The sequence below is a fragment of the Gopherus evgoodei genome, chromosome 1 (assembly GCF_007399415.2).
Source record: "Gopherus evgoodei ecotype Sinaloan lineage chromosome 1, rGopEvg1_v1.p, whole genome shotgun sequence".
NCBI lineage: Eukaryota > Metazoa > Chordata > Testudines > Testudinidae > Gopherus > Gopherus evgoodei.
This window is the reverse complement of record NC_044322.1, coordinates 314,761,353-314,784,542: the sequence shown is the minus strand read 5'-3', so window position 1 is coordinate 314,784,542 and position 23,190 is coordinate 314,761,353. Positions and strand designations below refer to the sequence as shown.

Sequence of the window (23,190 nt, the reverse complement as noted above, 5' to 3'; positions counted from 1 at the left end):
AGGGGTCACCTAATGAAATTAATAGGCAGCAGGTTTAAAACAAACACAATGCACAATCAACTTATAGAACTTGCCAGCTGGTGTTGTGAAGGCCAAAACTATAGTGGTGTTCAAAAAAGTTAGATGAGGTTATGGAGGATAGGTCCATCAATTGCTATTAGCCAACATGGCCAAGGATGCAATCCCTTGCTCTGGGTCTCCCAAGCCTCTGATTGCAAGAAGCTGGAAGTGGATGACAGGTAATGGCTCACTTGATGATTGCCCTATTCTGTTCATTCCCTCTGAAGCACTTGTAATTGACCACTTTTGGAAGACAGGATACTGGGCTAGATGCACCATTGGTCTGACCCAGTATGGCCATTATGTCCTTAAACACAGCAGCCTGGTGAATGTCTAGGAGGGAGAGCTTTACCTGAGCTGTGACAATGTAAATCAGGATTCTATTAAATCACTGGATCTCCATTGGTGTACAACCAGTCTAAGGTAGACCTTGTATCTGTAATTAAATAGTTTGACCAGATCTATTTCCAAATTTGGAAGATACCTGTGACCCAAGTATAACACACAGTTCTGTATCAGTTTTCTTTGCTTATCTATATTTCTCAGTACTCAAGATATAGTTTGAAATGCTCTTTAATTTGATAAGTCATTCTCCAGGATCTACAACACTATATCCTATTCTACATGGCTCCTAAAGTGATCCTATTTCAGTAGAAATAGAACTTTTCTGTGGCTTCATACTATGGTATTTTGACCATGCCGATGTTCCTAGCAAGATATACTTGCACTTAATTTAGAAACTCATTGAACCTATATTTGGGGGATTATTTTCCTTTTCTGGGCATGGAGAGTATCTATAGCTCCATCACTACTAACTCAAACACAGTTCTCAGTTTTGGTGACTGCAGCCCTATAAAGAATTATTTTTGACCAGATTTTATTTTCAGATAGGAGAAATGTTACCATGTTGTGGGTTTCTCAGTCGTGAGGCAGACATTGAGTCCACTTAATCTCAATGCCTTGTGCAACTCACTAGCAGTCATGTAGAGTGGCCATCTTTGTTGAACAAACATAAGGAAAAAAACCACATGAAAAATATGGGATGACACTTTATTTTAAGGGACATTTTAAGGAAATACCATTTCCCATAGCATACCATCTATATTTTTTTCTTGTGTGTGCTTTTCTACTGTCCGCAAGTATACATTGCAATCATCATAAGCTTCAATTTAATGTTTAAAATAGTACTTATGCTGAAATGTATTAAAACTCATATTAGCTTTGATTTTTTAAAAAAACCAATTAGTGAAACTCCTTATATCTACAATTTGAAATTAACTTTAATTTCAAGCTCAGCCTTAACAGAATCAATATTTAGCAGGTTTCTGCAATCTCTCCGGGTATGTTTACACACAAAAAAAAAAATTGTTTCCTCAGCTGCATTTGAGGTAAGAATGGACAGCATAAATTCCTCAAGTTTTAAGAAATTAGGAGAAGGAGCTGGCTATCATGTTTCAAAGCCCACTCCTTCTCCTGCACACAGTATTCACTGAGCCCTCTTTGGGATAAATCATACTAGTGTCCTTATGTGGCAAGCATGTACTGTTTATTTAGCCACTAAAGAACCATTCCCTTTCCAGAAGTTTTCTTATTTCTTCTTAGCATTTCCTTATTTATGTTACAAGTACAAAAACAGGACTGTAGTGGAGAAATTTTTGAATATGTAATATGTTTTAACAAAGCCTCAAATAAGAATGATTTTTATTTCAGGTGTGCAATTCAAAGCAGTCTTAGGACAATGCAAAAGGAAAATCATTTTTTAAAGCTTTGTGGTTAGTTTTTGTTGAAAGATTGGTTTTTTCAGTCTGAATTCTTCACTACGTTGCTTAGTGCTGCTCTGCAAAGATTTGATTCAGCCTTCACTTACTTATGTGACTTACAATGAAATAAGGAAGTCTGTCCCTTAAAATATGGGACAGGTGGTCACCCTAAGAGACAAATTAGTAAAATAAAAAGCAGTTCCTTGAAGTAAGGGCTGGGTGGTCACCCTTTGTCATGTTGTCAGAAATGTATATTTAATGGCAGTGGGTTAAAAACAAAACATTAGTGAAATATGTGGTCCATTGTTAATATAGAATTAGCAATGTTAATAGTTGTATAACTTGTGTTTCTTTTAAAGGAATGAGATAAAAATGTTCCCAAATATGAACAAATTGGCTTACTGTAGGGAGAATTGGTGGTAATACAATACAATATTTTCATTCAGCTTTTTTTTCTGAGCAAGAATATTGATGCAAACAGTCTTGCAAAGTTCTTTCTGTAATGGTTTGTGTGATTTAAAATTATGCTATATAGTGGTTGCCCTCAATGTTTTCTCCATTCTGAAAGGTTCTATTGGAAGAAAATTGCTGGAACCTCCTCTGTACATCACAGAGATGTTGTGAGGATAAATGCATTAATCTTTGTTGTGAGGCACTCTCACACTATGATTGTAGGAACCATTTAAGATAGAGAAGGTAACATTCCTGAAAATGGACAGAAGAAACTTTATATGTTTGACTGTGATACTTGATGATAAAAAAAAAATTGCTATTAAGTGTGAGCAAGTTTGGAAGAAAAGAGAGAACGAAGAATTTGACTGATCCTTCATGCTTGCTGACAGAATTTCCAGTTTGAGGAGCCATGACCAAACCATTTGGAAAGCTGCATAAACCACAGTAGTTCAGAGATGAATTCATTCACTCCTGATAAAAGGTTTAAGGTTTTACATGTATAGTATTTTCTAGGAAACAGCAGGAACAGGTTTAAGTTCGAAAAACTGAAAGATTTTGTAAACAGTGTTGCTTCTTGTAAAATCCATCTGAAGTGCTGTTGATGTTACTGTGTTCATGTATATCCAAACATACCAGATGGGTTGTGTTCAGTGTATTGATGCTTTATGCCCAGATTACTTAGTCCTGAGGTTTCACGGGTCTGTTTTTAGTTAAGTGTTAATTACTTTATAAGATTATGTTCTTTCTTGTTTATGAAGTATCACATACAACTATGTTGCAGTACAGATAAGTAACAATGAAAAATAAACATTCCTCTGACACACAAAGATACTTATTTTATGTGTTGTGAAAAAACAGCTTTTGGAAAAGGTTATTAAACTGATCATATTGTTCAGTTAATTCATTGCCCAGGGGACTCCAAGGAAAAAATGTCACAACCAGTGCTTAATTGGTAATGAAAGAGATGCCAGGGCTCAAGCAATGATTTAATTTTAAATTTTAAACTTGTTATAACGTTGAATGTGTGGCAGTTACTGCAATTAACAACACATTCAGTCATAAAAAAGTTTATTTGAAAGAGTAGCTTACTGTACATATTAGTATTTAGATGTTTACAACCACATATTTTACTAGAGATATAACCAAGGTGGGGCGAGTTGGGCAGCCGCTCAAGGTGCAAAGCCGGTGGGGAGAGGACGTGCAGAAAAATTGGGTGGACTGGAGAAAAAAAAAGTAGAGGTAGAGCCCTGCAGTGAGACTGGGATCCCGGGGGTCCCATTACCATACCATGCCATCTTTACTTCTGTGCTGCTGCTGCTAGTGGTGGCGCTGCCTTAAGTGCTGGGCTCCTGGCCAGCAGCCACCACTTTCTGGCCTTGCAGCTCTCCCCCAGCGTTTGAAACGAGACAATCACTATGCTCTGGAATGAATTTGCACAGGAAAATGAAAAAAGACAAAAGTACCCTATATCCTGTGGGTGAACATTTTTTCACGAAGAGATCACGCCATATCTGACCTCTTAATCCTCATCTTCAAAGGAAGCCTGCACAATACCTTCAAAAGACGAATCTGGGAATTAGTCATTAACTTTGCTAGTCACTGAATATCATGGACTTAATAAAGACACTAGTTTTATGGCTCATCACAACAATCTGTAACTTATTAACCCTCCTTTGTCCTACAGCTGTAGAAGTGTTAGCCGTCCAGTTCACCTTGAATGGTCTGTTGCAACATGTGCTAATTCCTTATGCTAAACAATCTGTTCCACTTTGTGTTTAGCTCTTACACTCTGAATATCTTTCCCAGTCTTGAAGAAGAGCTCGGTGTATGCTTCAAAGCTTGTTTCTTTCACCAACTGAGTTTAGTCCAATAAAAGACGTTACCTCACCCACCTTGTGTTGCTAACATTGTTTATAGTTATTTTTGTTCATTTGGCCTCAGGCCTTTGAGTGCTTAAAAATTAACCTTTGTCAGAGATTTCAAATAAATGTAACTTTCAGTGAGGGGACCATTTCATTCAGTCAAGGACCGCTGCCAAAAATTCTCACTGTCCGATAAGGGGAACAGCAAGAGGTTTAAAACTCTGACGATCCTTGAGAGCTACCAATGAGTGCTGTGTTCAGTCATAAAACTGGGAATCTTATTTTATCGAGGTTCTTGTGGGATTAAACTTGTTCATATTGTGGACCACATTTTAGAAATGTACTCCTCCCCTCCCATTTATGGTCACATACCACTCTGACAACAGCACTTCCTTACCTGGAAGTATTTAATGTATATTTAGCTGCCCTTTAATGCAATTTAGCATTTGGACTCCTAGAAGAGAACCTCTCTACAGATCACTAACATATACTCTTTACAACTGTTTGATAACCACAGGTGTATAGCATTTATTTCCGAGCTTGGCACATTGCAGGATTTTGAAATATGAAACTGCATTGCTCTAATTACTAACTTTCTTCCTTCCTTCCTTCATCCACTTCAGTTCCAATGTGATTTTAGTGAGCACTATTTTGAAAACCACTAGTAGTAGCACTATGTATGAGAGCTGTAGCTTTATACCCTTTGGAAGCAGGAGAGCCAGCTTGCATGTGGTATGAATCAGGAGCTGGTTATCCTTGTGGGTTTGTGAGATAGCAGATGCTGAAATCCCATCAGATTGAAATGGGGGGAGGGGTAGAACCAAGATGATATAAAAATATGTGATTTTAAGGTTTAATATTCCTCAACCTACTGGGCTAGAATCCCTGCGGAGGCTACTGCAAATATGCTAGGGCCAGTACTGCTGCTGGACTAGTAGTTGGAAAGGAAAAAAAAGACGTTTTGTTATCACCTGTCAAGACAGATAATATGAATTGGTGGAAGTGGCATGCCCAGTTATATTAATAGTGAAAATCTGTTTGTTCATGGCAATCAAAACAAAAAAAGGGATCCTTCGAATTAATATAATGGTAAAAGTGATTTGTCTAGTATTTCCTTAAGGAGACACTCCATTGCATTTCTTAATAGTAGAGTAAATAATCCCTATAATCATTGCTTACCACCCTTTGGAGTAGAGTATGCTGAGTGGTACTTCCGCCATATTGCACCTTTTTGGAATTTATTAAACACTTTAATGTATGGATTCCAGACATGTTCTTTGTAGAATGTAGCTTTTTGATTGGCATGTAGCCAAGTCAAAAGGTTGAAGAGCTATTGGTTTCCGCGATGTTGCCAGCACACTGAGGTTCCACTGCAGTTAAGCTAGTTGAAAATTTTGAAGTAGGACTGAAAGCTCGCCACATACAATGCTAGCAGTTTAGAGCATTCTGTGTTGTGCCAGGGAAGACTGATATATTTTGTTTTAATACGAAGGGTTAATTATATAGCTTATAACTGCAGATAACTGCATTTTTCTAAGATTGGGATTTGTATAATTTAGATGCCAAAGTGATAGACTGCTGGTCTGCTCTATAGCAGATTTGAAACTAGTATCTAACATTGATTTTTGGTCATATATATGCTATATCTAATATAAGACAGGAAGCATAAGATAAAAACAAGGTGTAGTGGACTGAAAGAAGAGTAGAATCAGGAAAAGTAACTGTCTACAAAATTTCCTAAAACTGTTGCTTGGAAAGTTTGACCTATATGGCTTGCATTTCTGTGATAGCTAACTTCAAATCTCACTGACAGGCATCTTTGTGGAAAAGTTTTTACATGAGGAAGAACTGCTTTTCACAATTTGCTAGGCTGATGCAGTTCAGAATCTTGTTCCAAACTCTCATGTTGATTTTATCTGCCTTTTGGATTTTAACTGACAAAAAAATAGTGTTCAGTGTTTTTGGCCAACAAAACAGATTTTTCTTTTCTTGGCATCTGAAAATGCAGAGCATGCCTCTTGTTCTCACCAAGAGATGATAGCTGCAGAGGCTATGAATGCAGCAGGATTTAGATCTTTGGGAATTCAGTAGGAGGAGCATCAGTATGAGCAGGATGGATTTAGGTAGTACGACAAAGTTCTTCCTCTACCTTGGTGGGTCCTGTGCTTATTGGCCAATTTGCTTGCCTCTCTGATTCACCATGTGGGTCAGGTAACAGCCCAGAGACCTTCCCCTCTGGTAGAAGCCACAGTCCAGGTCAATTCCTCCTGTGTCTATCAGGAATTGGGAGGTTTGGGGTGAACCCGGGCCCGTCCTCTACTCCGGGTTCCAGCCCAGGGCCCTGTGGACTACAGCTATCTAGAGTGCCTCCTGGTACAGCTACTTCCCCATGGCCTCCTCCCAACACCTTCTTTATCCTCACCACAGGACTTTTCTCCTGGTGCCTGATAATGCTTGTACTCCTCAGTTTTCCACCAATATGTCTTCTCATTCTCAGCTCCTCATGCCTTTTGCTCCTAGCTCCTTGCATGCACTCCACAAACAGAAGCGAGGTCCTTTTTAAACTCAGGTGCCCTGATTAGCTAGCCTGTCCTAGTTGATTCTAACAGTTTCTTAATTGGCTCCAGGTGTTTTAATTATCCTGCCTGTCTTAATTGGTTCTAGCAGGTTCCTGATTACTCTAGTGCAGCCCCTGCTCTGGTCACTCAGGGAACAGAAAACCACTCATCCAGTGACCAGTACGTTTGCCCTCTATCAGACTCCTGTACCCCACTGGTCTGGGTCTGTCGCAGCAGGTATATTAAGAGAAAGCTGCCTGATTCCAAGCACTTCATGCGAGTGATGTATTGATGATTTTTGAAATGCAGATGGTCTAGGTTTACCCACTGAAATGAAAATTTAAAAAATGAATTCCTGGATAGGGGCAAATTGCAGGCTATATGTGTTATTGTGGTCCATAAAGCCTTCACAAACAGCACCTATAAGTCATTGACACAGTAGCTCACAATAAATGGAAAAGCAGGAGGAGGAGGAAAATAGATGCCATGGAAAGAAGATAAATTACTGGAAGTTTTGAAGTCCGAATACAACCCTTTGGAAACTAGCTAGTCCCTGACTGGGTGTCAGCTGGATAATTTCAAGTCTGCTGGGTGGCCACTTGTGTACATCTTGGGGGAAGGGTCTGACCTGTCTAATTTTCACTTTTATAGCAAATTGTAGCAAGCCACTGGAGGAGAGGGTGAAGTGTTCTGACAGCTGGCTGAGGGAACTGTGTGGCAGGCAGAAGAGAGCCTGTTGGAAGGAGAAAGGAGGGAATAACAGATGACTGGAAGCCAGGGTTCCCACTTGTTGGGGATAGGAAGGAAGTGAGAAGAGTACTCAAACTGAAGAGGAGCATGAAAGTATACTTTAGTACTTTACGATAAGTGTGTGTGTGGTTCTCCTTCCCAAACTCTACAAATTTGTAACATTGATGCAATGTAGATATATTTTTTGTGCCAAAGAATAAAACTTTTCCTGCTTTCTTTCCCTGTATCTTTCAATTTCACATACTCTGTCTTCGTATATTGTATTAGGAACTTTGTTGCTTACATTCACATCAGTTAAAAGTGTCTTCTAAAGGGACTTTGCTTTTTACATCTAAGTTATGTGAAGCCTAGTCTTTTAGTTCCATTATACTCTAAGGTGCTTTGTGATGGCTAATACAGGGCAACCTGGTAACTTGTACAAAGAATTCTAGGACCTGAAGGTATGAGGACACTTTCAGCTGACCTGAAAACAATACAACTTCTTTGTTGAAGGAAATAATGCAGAGATAAGAAATCAGAGCACTGTTCTTTTTAAAAAATAAATGTAGCAGAGCTGTGCTTCTCTGACTGCCACTTACTCACCTTTCTGTCCGCTAATGATCTTACAGTCCAGGCTTACTCTTGACCCAATACTTCCTTTAGTTCATGTAGATTTCCAACCGTACTCCTGTCTTTGCTCTCATAGCACTGCTCTCATTCCTTTCACACTCATCCATGTACTCACTCTGATACAGTCGTGTTCCCCAATACCCATTCAACTCCAAACCTAGATCTCCACATACAGCTTAAAGCCAAAATTTATATCCTTGCACAGGTGCCACTTTGAAACTGAAATGCATCAGAATTGCCATGCACGTTTGGAATATAGGCACAAATTTCAACATAAGCTTCTAGATGGCAATCAATTATATTGTAAGGATCACTATGTTCATACTGCACAGTGACGGATAAAAGCTCCCTGTTGCTAAATACAGTGTACTGTTTCTGATTAGCTGTACTTTGCTCTTTGATATAATAAAAGCTCAAGTTGGAAGCTGATTTCCCATACTCAAAATCTGTTTTCAAATACACTTGTGGCCTAACAATAAGTAGGTAGAGCCCTGCACGGATACAAAATTTATATCCACATCCGATCCACAAAAATAGTCTGTGAATATCCGTGGACATAAAGCAGATATCCATGGATTTGCAGGACACTACATATAGGCAGTGGTGAACTGTTACATGGTTTCATTGTTCATTGCTGACTACTGTCCATTCTACTTGGATTAACTCAGTAAATCCTGTGATGAGGCAAGGGCAGATGGCTACAGTAAAGTACTGAGGAACAGGTATGTTAGCCCCAGGCTAAACAAATACCTAGGACCATGGTAACCAAATGGCAGTTGCTCCAGATTAATCAAAGCACCTGGGGGCAATTAAGATATTTCTAGAAGGCAGTGGAGATAGCTACATTGATTAGAACACCTGCAGCCAATCAAGACAGGCTAATCAGGGCATCTGGGTTTAAAAAGGAGCTCACTCCAGTCAGGTGGGGAGGAGCCAGAGGAGAGGAAGTGTGTGTGAGGAGCTGGGATCAAGAGGCGCAAGGAGCTGAGAGGGTGTGCTACTGGAGGATTGAGGAATTATTAGACAATCAAGCATTATCAGACACCAGGAGGAAGGTCCTGTGGTGAGGATAAAGAAGGTGTTTGGAGGAGGCCATGGGAAGTAGCCCAGGGAGTTGTAGTTGTCATGCAGCTGTTACAGGAGGCACTATAGACAGCTGCAATCCACAGGGCCCTGGGCTGGAACCCGGAGTAGAGGGCGGGCCCGGGTTCCCCCCAAACCTCGCAACTCTTGATCAGACACAGGAGGAGTTGACCCAGACTGTGGGTTCCACCAGAAGGGAAGATCACTGAGGTGAGCAAATCTGCCAATAAGCACAGGACCCACCAAGGTAAAGGAGGAACTTTGTCACAATCCGTAAAAGTTACTTAATCAAACAAGTGCAGAAAAATTAAATTATACTTAATTGGTGGAGTAATTGTTGAGAAGATGTCTGTTTTCTCTAAATTCATTTATTGCTGTTGAGATATTTTGCAAAGAAGTGTGTGTTCTGTGATTACAATTTTTCAGTTTTATATTAATTTTCAAAATATCCATTGTATTTAGAGATTGAGGCCAGGAGCTTAGTAGAATTCAAAAACAGAGTAGATATTTTAGATGGATAATGAGAATATCCACAATTATCAGTACATTAGAGAGGATAAAACAATTTTTAGGAGGAATAGAATCATCATGCTTCATGGTGTAAGCTAATCACTGACCTATATAGGTTAGAAAGAATTTTCCCCTATTTACAGAACTTTGCATAGTGGTCCATTATGGGCTTTCTTGCACCTTCCTCTTAAACCACTGTCACAATACCTATGAGATGCAGAACTACCTGCTATAATAATAAGGTACATTAGTAGGAAGTACATTTAACAAAGTAACTTTCAGTTAAAGATGTACTATACCAATATATTAAAAAACTGAGGCAACCATTCTGCCGCAGTAATGTATTGCATTTGCATTAGTAACCTAGATGGAATTCTTATTTCTTAAGTGATAAAGAAATGCAGAATAGATCGCTACATCTTTAAGCTGCCTCTTTAAAGAAATAAGAGAGATAAAACAATCACTTGATCATTTAATATATGCATTTATACTTGGGCATTCATGGCAATCCTTATTTTACTACACTGTTACAAGATGTACTGTGACAGACCCAGACCAGTGGGGTACAGGAGTCTGGTAGAAGGCAAATATACTGGCCACTGGATGAACAACTTCCTGTTCCCTTAGTGACCAGAGCAAGGGCTGCCCTAGAGCAATCAGGAACCTGCTAGAACCAATTAAGACAGGCAAGCTAATCAAGACACCTGGAGCCAATTAAGAGCTTTCTAGAATCAATTATGGCAGGCAGGCTAATCAGGACACCTGGTTTAAAAAGGACCTCCCATCAGTTAGTAGAGGGTGTGTGCAAGGAGCAGGGAGTATGAAGGTGTGCTGCTGGAGGAGTGAAGAGTTCAAGCATGATCAGGCTTCAGCAGAAGGAAGATCCTGCAGTAAGGATAACGAAGGTGCTGGGGAAGGCCGTGGGGAAGTAGCCCAGGGAGTTGTAGCTGTCACGCGGGCGATACAGGGAACATTGTAGACCGCTGCTATCCACAGGGCCCTGGGCTGGAGCCCGATATAGAGGGTGGGCCCGGGTTTCCCTTATCTCCCCAACTCCTGATCAGACACAGGAGGAGTTGACCTGGTCTGAGAGAAACACCAGAAGGGAAGGTATAAATTGGAAAGGGATCTGGCCTGTCTGTGACCCACTAGGTGGGACATAGAGACTGTGGGGATTGTTCTCCATTTCCCCCATGCTGGCCAGTGATGAGGTTAGCTGAGTGGACGGCAGGTTTGAGCCACAAGCAAAAGTGGCCAAACTGAGAGCTGCCGTGAATCTCTAAGGTGAGCAAATCCGCCTATAAGTGCAAGACCCACGAAGGCAGAGGAGGAACTTTGTCACAGCACCTACATAAAAGAAGCCTTGCATCTTAAAAAATACAACATAACAAAAATTCTATTTTTGTTGGAGGGTTTTGAGAGTTTTGTCCTGGTACATCATACAAAAATTCATTTGACAGGATCACAAACTGAAAAGCTACTTGGGTTTCCTCAACAACAAAGTAGCAATGGAGCCATGTCATTTCAATTTCTCACTCCTTGGCTGACTGTGTGTATGAAATCTCCGCTCTTCAGCCCATTACTGTGGGTTACTAGATATGAGCAAAGTTTTAAAAGTCACAGAAATATCACATTTCACATAACAAAAAAGGAAAAAAATAGTGTCAAGTGAAGTCTATCACCCAAACATAGTTCCTATTCTCATAGGCTCTGCAAATTCTTAGTAAACATTAACACCATCTGAATGACATGAGCATGCTGATATTAATTTTACTCTTGTTGTTATGTATCAACTTAGTAGGGTTTTGATCTTCAAAACAATTGCTCTGAAGAACAGTGCATTATTCCTTCCAGCCTGACACACACATTGTATACCACGCACATTTTGCCCACTGTTATAAGCTCTTCTCCTACTTGCATCACCCCATGTCTATTGAGGGCTCATCTTCCTAATTCTCCTGAGAAATTTAACAGAGGCCTATATATGTAAAACAGCAGCACAGAACCACTTTGTTCACCTAGTTTTGAAAGTTTTGAAAATTCAAAAGAATTAACAACATACAATCAAGATGAAAGTTTCTGAAAATAATAGAAAAATCTATCCTGAGACCCAGAGTTTCCCGTTCTTCTCTACTATTTGATAAACTGAGAAAACAATCAAGTTCTGTTGTACAGATGATAAAGAGTGAAAAACCTGAAGCTGTTAAACTGAGATATTGAGTATTGCAAGGTCTGCATACATCAAATATAATAAAGTATCTTGTCGGTTTGCAGAGAAGGTTGAGAATCTGATGGCAGCTTACAGTTTAGAAAGGGAAAATGAGAGGAAAAATAAAAATCTCTATGCTTTAGCTTCTGCAAATTTCAACTTCTCTGGATTTTCCCATCCTTATTGTCAAAGGCATGTAAAGTCGCAGAAGACAAATGATCACATCTCATTCCCACAGCTCATGTGTGGCCCCTAAAACCATTTAGCACAATATTCCTCTCCTGAAACTAATTATGCAATGATTTTATTGTGTACAACAAAGAGCTAGTAAAAACAGCCCATCAGCTGAGAAGTTTTTTAACAAATCCTTCCACATCACTGGCTGATATCTGAGCCCCGAGTTGAATCATCAGTCTGAGCAGACATGAGCACTGTAGGTTAAATTTGTATATAATTGCACTGAGTTTCGTTTAGCAACTATTTTGTAGCATTTAAATGCTAATACAACTATTGTTCGCTATTCTCCTATACTATTTGATAGTTTCTTCTTCACTTAGTGCCATCTTGTGTTCTAGAAAATCTCTTGCCTCAGTGAGAAATAGCAGTCATGCAAAATTAACCATGGCATGACTCTATTTAGTGTGAAATTGTGTCCAAAGGTATCAAGTTCAGTTGACAATAAAGTTTTTCATTATTATCCATGGACGTTTTATGTGTCAGAATGGGCAATCTCTTTTTTGAAAGAAAACTGTTTAATCCAAGAGAAATTAGTGTTGTCTGCAAGTTGAGGTAATTGAAGATCCAAAGCTAACCAGGAGACATAAATTAATCCTAGGAATAATATCAAAAGTTTACTCTTCTGTCAGAATTTCATCTTACAAGGCTTTCTACTTAGCCCTCTAGAGAAGGTCTCAATCTACATTTGAATGCATGTATTTTAAAATGAGACACAGGGAACTAAAATGATCAAATTTTCATTGAAAAAAAATACAGAGTTGCTTCTTATAGTTTCTGAAATAAAAATTTGTATTATGCCTTTAAAATGAACAGTGCCAGCTTTCTGGGGACAAATTTAAGTGGTTCACAGAATAACAATATTACATAGCATTAATTACAGTTTTACTTTTCATGTCTTACTCTGAATCTTCATTTCCATGAAGTCTTTTGACATTAAGATTGGAACAGAAGAGAGAAGACTCGTATTTTTCAAGCAATTATGTGCTCATCATTTTGAAATTTCAGAAATGTTTGCTAATTAGAGTACCATCAGCTTTGCTCTTAAGAGGAGTTACAAATAACTACTGTAATGTACTTGTCAGACTCCAACAGTGGTGTGAAGTCCGACTGTTGGAGTCTGGCAAGGCTGCCTTCTTTCACCTACACTGTTCAACATCTAGTTGGAGCAAATGATGACTGATGCCCTAGAAGACCACATATGCACAGTCAGCATTGGGGAGGTGAACAGTCTCAAATCTTCAGTTTGCTGATGACATTGATGGCCTGGCAGACAGCGAAGATGAACTTGCCAACCTTATGGAATGATTGGCTGAAACCTCCGCAAAATATGGCATGGAAATCAGTGCAGAGAAAATCAAGCTGAAGAAAAAACAAACGTGATGGGATCAGCTCACACATCACTGTCAGGGGACAAAAGCTGGAGACAATGAAACAGTTCAAGTATTTGGGGGCAATCGTCACTGATGAAGAATCCACAGCAGAAATTTGGGAAAGAACTACACAAACAATGTCAGCAGTATTATTCCTCCAAAGCCAATTTGGAGGAATAAGAATATCTCCCTGGAATCCAAACTGAAACTGCTGCATGCATTGGTCATCTCCATTTTTCTGTATGCATGAGAAACATGAACCCTTACAGAAGAACTTGAACAGAAAATACAGGTAGTAGAGATGAGATGCTTCTGTAAAACCCTGGGCATCTCCTACTTCGACCATATCTGTAGTGAAGAGGTCCACAATGTCATCACCCAATGCACTGGGTTATATGAAGACCTCCTGATGACCGTGAAGAAGCACAAGATGAGGTGGTACGGCCATGTAACAAGATCATCTGGCCTATCCAAGATCATCCTCCAAGGGACAGTACAAGGGAAGAGAAGAAGAAGTAGACAGAAGAAGAGATTGACCACATAAAGGATTGACAGCATAATAGAGTGGACAGGAATGGACTTCGCAGAGACTCAAGCGCTGACACACAATCGTCAGAGGTGGAGACAATTGGTTGATTGCTCATCAGTGATGGTGCCCCAATAAGCAATGCGATTATGAGAGTGATGATGATGATGACTGTAATGTACCAATGACATTGAACAAACTCTTTGGGAGCTACCAAACTCCATAAAGGAGATACAAGAGGAATCTGTTTGCTACAAAGGTTCATTTTTATTGTTCTAGAAAACGTTTGAAATAAGTCAAATATTAGAAGTGTAAACAAAGTTCAAAATTAACTTTTTCAGGATAGTGTAGAATCAGAGTGGAGGGAAGGGAGACTTCTGATAATCTATTTGAAGTAGTTTCATTAGCTGTCCCTGTTGTAGTCCATAGGAGTTTCACCATTAACTTCATGGAGGCCAGGATTTCACCCTAATCTTTCCTCAAAGACTTAGCTGAGACTCCAGGAGATACAGCAGAGAAATTGCAAATCATGGAGAGGAGTGATTTTAAGGCACTTTTGGACCTTTGCAGTCTGGGGCTGCTATGGTAATTGGAAAGGCCCCTGTGATTTAGACAGTCTTGAGGAGCCTGCCTGTTACAGCAGCCTCCTAAAGCTGCCTTACTGGATGCAGTGCTGCTCAGAATCTCCTCCGTGCTATGTGCTGTGTCCCTTTCCCGGATACACATCTCCCATTCTTAGCTCTGGCCCCAACCTTCCCCCTTGACTGGCCTTGCAAGGACAGCTTTCTGAAGACATCCGTATGGCTCTTCTGTAATGCGTGTGCCAAGATTATAATACTGTCAGACAATCTTTCAGGCTTGAGAGTTTTTATTAGTCCTAAAACTTGTGTGTCAGTAAATAATTGAATTTAAATTAGGTGCAACTTGGTATTGAATTTTTATCTGTAAATATTCAAACCCGAACCCTATCCTATCTGGTTATTTTTCATATACATTAGCAGTTTCACAGACTCATTCAGACATTATGGTAAAGGCTGGTATAAATTACACTGCTCTACAGCCAAAATGCTTCTGAAATAAATGTAGTCCAACTTTACTAATTCTGGATCACTGAGAACGAAAATGATGCTTAAAATTGTTAATTGGCTCTAGTTTTCAAGATATGCTATTGGGTTAGTATATATGACCCTTGACTTGGGAATGGCGGAGGATAAGTGAGTTATAAAGGGAAGAGATCTCAATTTAAACCAGAAATGACTAAAATACATCTTTGACTGGATCTATGAATAAATTTATGACTCGCTTTTGAGAGTACTTGCTTTTTAGGCAAAACAATGAATGATGCAATCTGAAGCTGGTATTGCGTCATACATGATATGAATTGCATCATGTTATTCCTAGAAGTCATGGATGATGCAATCATAACGAAGCTTACATCACTCTGCTGAACAAAAGCCCTGTATCAGCTCTAGAAATCATACAGTGTCAGGTGCTCTCTTATTTGTCAGTGTTTGATTTTGCAAAGGGACACATTTCTGTTTAGCCAAAATGAGTAGAGATGCCTCGTACTTGTGTGAACAGTGCAGATAACTTCTGCTATGTTTGTGATGAAGTGACTTTTGCATCACAAGAGCGCAGTCTAACCACTCTGGTTAAGAAAGCCTATCACCTTTATTTTGGCTGCAAAATTGGAGATCAGGACAAGAGGTGGGCCCCACACATATGCTGCAACACGTGTGCAACAAATCTTTGCCAGTGATTGACCAGGAAAAGAAAATCTATGCCTTTTGCAGTGCCAATGATTTGGAGAGCGCCAACAGATCATATCAGCAATTGTTACTTCTGCATGGTGCCTCCACTTGGGAAAGGTGTGTCAAAGAAGAAAAAGTGGACTGTGCATTATCCAAACATTCCATCAGCTATACGCCCAGGACTGCCGGTTCCTGATGCACCAGAATCATTCTCACTTGAGTCAGACGAGGAAGAGGATGAAACTTCTGGTCCTGAACCATCAATGTCACAGGACCCACATTTTCTCCCATCCTCCTCCTCTGAACCACACCTCCTAATACAAGGTGAACTGAATGACCTTGTCAGGGATTTGGAACTACCCAAGAGTAAGGCAGAGCTGTTAGGCTCCAGACTACAGCAGTGGAATCTCCTGGCAGGCTATCAGGGCAAATGGAGCCCATCAATGCTTGCAGACTATTGCTGGACCGTGACAAGAGATGCTCCATTTAATGAATACAAGAGACAAGCCAAGAAGCGCCGAGTAGACACTGAATAGGACTAAACTATGTACATACTAGTTTTTTGCCTTTTGTTTCATAATAAATTTTATTTATAGAACCCTTTTGCTGATTTTTAAAGTGTTACATAAACAGGACAGGTGAAATATTATCATGTAAAGCAACCATAAACACATGAAAAGACCTAGGTTTACAATTAATTATTAAAACTGTACTATCTACACAATATACATAGACATAAAATGTGAAAACTTAAATATCTTAGAAATAGTAGCCAATCAATTGTTTTAATTGTCATATTTGAATTCAGCACATCAAAATACGTAATAAATATCACATTTTATCTCTGAAGCAGACGACGTCTCAAAAATTGTAGACCAGTGTTACAAATGTATCCTTCATGCAATCTAATCTTATTTGTAATCTGATTTACCCAAAATCTCTTGCTTTAAAGTAAACTGTGGATATTCGTGGTTCCTTTTCTTTCAGCATCTGAGGAAGTCTAGATGCATTTGAAAGGGCTGTCTCATGTGATAAGCCTTTGGAAAGGCATTTCATCTCTCAGACCCAGCAGCCATTGTTTGTTCACAGGAAAAGGAACTATAGATTTGTTTATATAGATGGAACAGAAAATAATTTGCTTTTACATGGTGTCTTCTATACTTCAAGGTATTTAAAATGCTTTTTAAAATCCCAGTTGAGTTCAATCATAGTTGTAGTGTGTATGGGTAGGCAGTTGCATCTGCAATGAGACATTGTTCTCAGTAATAGCACATACACAGATTTACAAATTAGAAATAGTTTAATTGAGATAAAGTATATTGAAAATGACCACGACTAAGACAATAAGAACATCAGGAGAAGAACACCTCCTGGGAAAAATACATTAATATTTGAAATGGATGGCATAGTTTTTCAGCACTTTTCCCGTTTGTAAAACAGTCTTTTACAGGCAGAAAATGCACAGGGCCAAAGACTGTATTAAACTCATATACTTCATGCTGGAGACATTCTCTTCTGTAAAACAGCTCTCTGCTCTCAGCCTGGTTTCTAGAGTACATGCCAAGATCACAAAAAGCACTACTATACTGGCACTAATTGGCACTCTTGGCAGTCTCATCAGGGAAGTTGAGAACTGAATGAGTATGAAACTTGAACTTACTTTTCACCCCTAGCTGTGGTGATCTCTGTAAGCTTGATTGAGGTGTGCTAGAGGATTGGCATGTGGAAGCTTGTGTTATTGATACCTGGACAATATCTATTCTGTGGAGTTGTCTCTCAAAGGATGTCAACTTTCCTGAACAATAAACTCACATTAAGTTAGTTTAAAAAATAAGTTAACCCCACAACTTTCTTTAGTTGGCAAACTGCCTATTTGCTGGAGTCCTTTCACGTCAAAGTCCGTAGTGGGTGAATGTCCACTACGGTCCCAGCCAGTGGTCCATCTGAAATGAATTTGTACTATTTTTTTGTAGGAGGGATGGACAGAGGAGTTTGATAATGTCAAGACTGACAGGAATGTTTACCCAAAGCTTCACTCAAGCTAAACCTGACTCTTCAAAGAAAATATATAGACAAGGATTTTCACAGTCTGAGTAGTCTAAAGTTAGGTTCTTAAATCCATAGTTAGGGAACCTAAAAAGTGGCCTGATTTTCAAAACTGCTGAGCCCCTAGCTCTTTCTATTGACTTCATTAAGAGATGCTGAGTGGTTAGCACTAAGAAAAATCAGGCATCTTAATAAGGTTCCTAACTATGAACTTTAAAGTCCAACTTTAGGTCCTCATTTATGAAATTCCAGGCTTTAACTTTCTTTATTTGAAGTTTTATGAGCAGCTGATTTTTTTTTCTTCAGTGAGCTGAAGTAGATAAATATTTTAATGTATTTTCTCACATTACTTCTTGAAATTAAGAAGATGTGCTATCTCAGACTTTATAAGGATTTCACCTGATTTCTGGATCAATGTGGTTTGGACAAGATTCAAACATTGGAATACTTATCTCAATGAGATTGACTCATTGCTAATTTGTAGCACATTGTACCACACTACCATGGTACAATTTTGAAGGCTATTTTATGTTAAGGATTACAAGTAACAACTCTTAAAGTGACTCTTGTTGTTATTTTGAAATAATAGTGAGTTCAAGACGTGAAAAGAATAATCAGAAATTCTATTTGTGATGAAGAAAACTACTATGATGTTTATGTAGTGGACCAGGTGTAGGCATCGGTGATTATTCCTCTTAGAGTTGCGTGGTTGTAAAGACTCTAGACGGAGTTTTAGGAGATTTTGGGTTCATATTCTTATTCTTCCACAGAGTCCTTGCATAATCTTGGGCAACCCCAATAATCCCTCTGTGTCTCCATTTTCCATCTACAAAATGAGCATAATGATGTTTCTTTGTCTCTACATTTTGGCTGTCTTATCTGTTTAGGTTGTAAGCTCTTTTTTTACTGTATATTTTCTCTGAGGGGCCTCAGTCTGTTGGACCATCTAGATGCTACTGTAATGCAAATAATAATTTCTAGTAAACTGTTAGAGAAAGCATGTGCACAGCAGAAAGAATAGAGATTACCACCAAATCTTAATATTTCTTGGTCTCAGCCTGCTGCCTTCTACTGGAACAACTGCAGTATTAGGCACTCTGTTAGTGGCATCACTAACAAAATCCAAAGGCATTTTCTTTTGCCCAGTGTCTTTTACCAACATATTAGTATAATCCCTTTAATCTTATTTTTGGCAGGTAGAAGTTTTTATAAAATGCTGCTGAGACTGACCTTCAGATATTGTTTGTAGTTGTTCCTTGAATAACCTCCCGTTCTTCCACCCAATACCTCAAGAAAACTCACAGCTTTTGTTTTGCCTTCCAATGCTGATCTTTGCATCAGTGATTTTCCTTTTGCCAGCTGCTGTCTGAATTGCCTTCCCAAGAACTGTATTTTCCTGTCTGAATTAGACTGTAATATCCTAAGGGGAGGGACCATGTGTTGCATGTGTCTGCTAAAACCTGTATACACCTTTGACACTCCATAAATATTAATAATTTTTCTAAATTATTGTGCCATTAATGTATAAATTCCTTCTGTTACTTTTTGTCAGATAAATATTATTTGCCACGGCAGAGCTTAGTGCTCAGTTATATGTTCTCAGTAATGTTTGAAGTGTGTGTGATTCATATTTAACCTTTATCTTGACAAACTGAATCTTAATGCAGAAATTTAATACTCTCCAGTCTTTTACAGTAGGGAAGACCACATACTCCCTCTCTATGGGTTTGTTTGTTAGCATTGTTCCATAGAAAGGGTTTATGTTGCCTCTGCTTCAGTTTCCGTTCAGTCTACTACAGTGGAATTTAGCAAAGCAAAATGAGAGTCATATTTGCATACACAGAAAACTGTTTCCTATTGACAGTCAGCTTATTGCTGTAAATAGGAAGCAAAGTTTCTTAGCAGAATCAGAATGTAAGACACAATGTAGCTTGACAGAAATATTACAGGCACTACAAAGATACTATCATCTAGTGAAATGTAGAAGGATTAAGATTCCAGTAAAACGCTGACTATTGTAGTGATGTCTGGACTTTCTAGTCATTTTTGCTTTTGTTCTTTTGCAAGGGTAGGAAGAAATATGTGTTAGTAATAATAAATAATATATGTACATTGTTTTCTGAGAAAACTCCCCCTGGGATAGTCAATACCTAATTATTAAGGAACTCACTTGGGAAGTGAGAGACTCAGGTTCAACTCTGATCTGAATCAGGCACCACGGAGACTTCAGTCTAGGTCTCCCATATTTCCACTGTGTGTTCTACTCAGAGGGCTATTGGCTGTTCTGAAATCTCCCTCTCTGTTTTTTTTGTTTTTTACCAGAAACTCCATACCAGACCGGGACACCTTTTTTGATGAAAATGTCAATGAAACTGCTAAGTTCCAGTGAAAAGCCTTTCATTTTTGATGAATCAGTATTTTTCAACAAAAGATTCCCAATCACCTCTAATACAGAAGGAGTCTGGCTTGGGAGAAAGAGAGGCTCAATAGGTTGTCCTCTCTATGAACAACTTCCAGATCATTTGCCAAAATTTTTGAAAGAATCATTTAAAGTTTGCACACCCAGTTAACTCAAACCAAGGCAAATTTCAGTTCATTTTGTTTTTGAATGAAATATTGTACACAGCTCTATTATTAGGTCCTGTAATCTATCACCTGCCACTGCCAGATTTTTCCTTCCAGTTTAGTTTATTTCCATTTTGTCCACTTGAAAATATCGAAGGAGATGGGTCTTCTGCTTTTCTGAGTCTGTTGCATTACCTAAAGGATCTTCCTTGTATTAAGCTCATTCTGATGTTAATCTTGAATTTTTCCTTTAATTTTATCTCATGTTTGACACTATATAACTCCTCTCCAGCCTTGGGATTTGTATCCTTCAAATATTTGTAGACGGCTGTGAAGTTCCCTCTTAATAGTTACTTGATCAACCTATACATTTTCAGTTTTTGTCGTCGTTCCTTGTAAGGATTATAATTACGCTTATTACAATGTAAGAACTTCAATACAAAAAACATGTATTGCACATTGTTGGGAATAGTTATCGTGGTATTTGGATATTTAACAACAAGTCAAATTCTCTAGTCATCTAATCATGTTTGGGGCTCTTCTGTACATTCACTCTGTCAGTGTCTTTCTATTAAAGAGGTACCCAGGGCTGAATGCAATTTTCTAGCCTTCATACTAAAGCGTTATGGATAGGGCCATCCCTGCCTGGAGCTGCATAGGATCTATATATACAGTCCAAAATTGCATTAGCATATTTTGCTGCTATGTCACATGGAAAATCCTAGTCCACTTTGCTACCAACTCTCACTTACAGATCTTTTTTCCACATTATACATTCCTGGGTTCTCCCTTCCATTAAATATGTTTCATAATTTTTTCCCCAGATGCAGTATGTTATATTTTCACAAACTGGAATCACATTTTGTTAGAATATTCTGCCCACATTCCTAGCAAGGAGTTCCTCTGTACTGTCCATTTGTGCATGCTGCTGTTCGCAACAAGTTACAGCTAACACATCTCCAAATTAATTAATGACAGTTTACTCTCTTTGAGATCATTAATGGTCTATTTAGATTGTAAGCTTCACAAGGCAGGAACAATATCTTCTCTTGTCTGTTACCAAGAAGAACACACTGTTGGTGTTTAGCAAACACTGGAAAATAATAATTGATGATGTTATAGAGGTGGGAGTCTAAGAAAGGAGCATATTTCTCTCCTGTTGTCCATATCATTTTGCTGGCCTTCCAAACTGAGACCAAATTCCTTATCCTCCCCTTCAAGGCTCTTCACACAACTCCCTGCCTCTGTCTCTGCTGTAATTTCCTGCTATTTCCCTCCTGCCTGACTGTCCAGTTTCTTCTGTTCTCTCACTTACATTGGTATGCTCTTTTCCATGCTTTGGAACTCCTTTCCGATCCTTATTTGTCAAACATTTTCCTTCTGCACATTCAAATACCTACTGAAAGAATGTTTCTTCTGCTTGGCCTTTCAATTTTAACCCTCCAGGCATTTGAGGGAAAAACAAACCCACAAAAGAAAAAAAAATCAGATGGATGAAGATTTCATCTTCTCCAGTACCTATTTATTGCATATACTTTATGGATGTGATGTATGTTCAATATTATGTTTGAACTACATTACTGATGTATAATTTTGATTGTATATCCTTAGAGTAGGGACTGTCATCTTCCATCTTTTGCAAGCAGTGAGCAGATTTTGAGGGTTCTTTTAAATGAATAAAGACACTCGGCCAGTTCTCAGCTGATGTAAATCAGCGTAGCTCTGTTGAAGTTAATGGATACGCCAGTTGGCCTACTAGTTCCTGCACAGCCTTGCTAGACACATTTCCGATTGTGAGATGTTGCCATTTAGTAGTACCCTTTGTTTATAATTCTTCAGCCAATTCGCAATGAGTATGAGATAATTTATATTCACGCCAATTTTTAAGTTTTTGAGAATGTGTCTTAAATGCTTTTTCAAATTCTACGTGTACCAGATTCCCTTCATCCACTAATTTTTTATTTCTCCTTAAACAATACTGATTATTATATATTAGTGTACTTGGTGTTACACAGAAATGAAGGAAGTCAAGTTCTTGCTCCAACAAACTTTCAATTTAAGTCTGTGTAAAGGATTATACTTCTGTATCACATCTTCATTGGATATATTTATCCAAAGCTTCATATCACTTTAGACAAATTCCAAAAAAATCTCAACCTATTAGTGCATTGCTCTGAAAAGTGCTTTTCAAACATTTTACATATATTACTACAAAACAAAGAGAATTCTGATTGTTTTTAAAGAACTCATGTCCCTGTATTTACTGTATGTTGAAAAAATTGTAACCTGTGGCCAACTATTCTTTAACATCTACCCCCAGAGTGAGAACACTTATTCCACGTTTCTGTGCCTGACTGTTTCCTGCTGGGAAAGGTTTTATCATGATTACAATTCCTTTTAAATCAGTTTAAGAACAGTAACCTCTCAGTTTTGAAGGAATAACTTTATGGTAGGTCCCTGCCACTTATCTAATTCAAAAGTAAAGGTGTAGTGGTAATTGTTACAGGAAATGGGATTTCTTCCATATTTTATAAATAATATTTCTGTGGGAAATATAAATGCATAATTACAAAAATTTATAGAGAATATGCAAATATCAGAAGCCACATGTTTTTGGAAAAAATAGAAATAAAATATCATTTTGCTTGCTTCTATGTATCTTGTCCTCTATTATTTTTTAAGTATGTGGTGGAAGAGAACAAATATTTGTTCAACTATTTGTAAGATATTTTAAGAGAAAATGTTTGCAAAAATGCAATTTTTTTTGTTTGGTTGGATTTGTTGTTCAGAATGTGATTTGGATAAATGTTATAACTTTAAAAGTAGTTACCATACACAGGA

The 23,190-nt window shown here is 38.5% G+C and overlaps 1 protein-coding gene across 9 annotated transcripts in view; it reads left to right on the top strand.

The window, feature by feature from the left end:
• IMMP2L (inner mitochondrial membrane peptidase subunit 2) overlaps positions 1-23,190 on the top strand; it is an 879,272-nt gene that overhangs the window by 724,685 nt on the left and 131,397 nt on the right. The window contains exon 7 of one of the 9 annotated variants that reach the window (XM_030549010.1): positions 20,107-20,555. The exons of the other annotated variants lie outside the window; for them this stretch is intronic. Coding sequence (XP_030404870.1) covers positions 20,107-20,139 — 33 coding nt within the window. The 3' untranslated portion in view covers positions 20,140-20,555. Of the gene's footprint in view, positions 1-20,106; positions 20,556-23,190 lie in introns of those variants that run through there. 9 annotated transcript variants of the gene reach the window in all.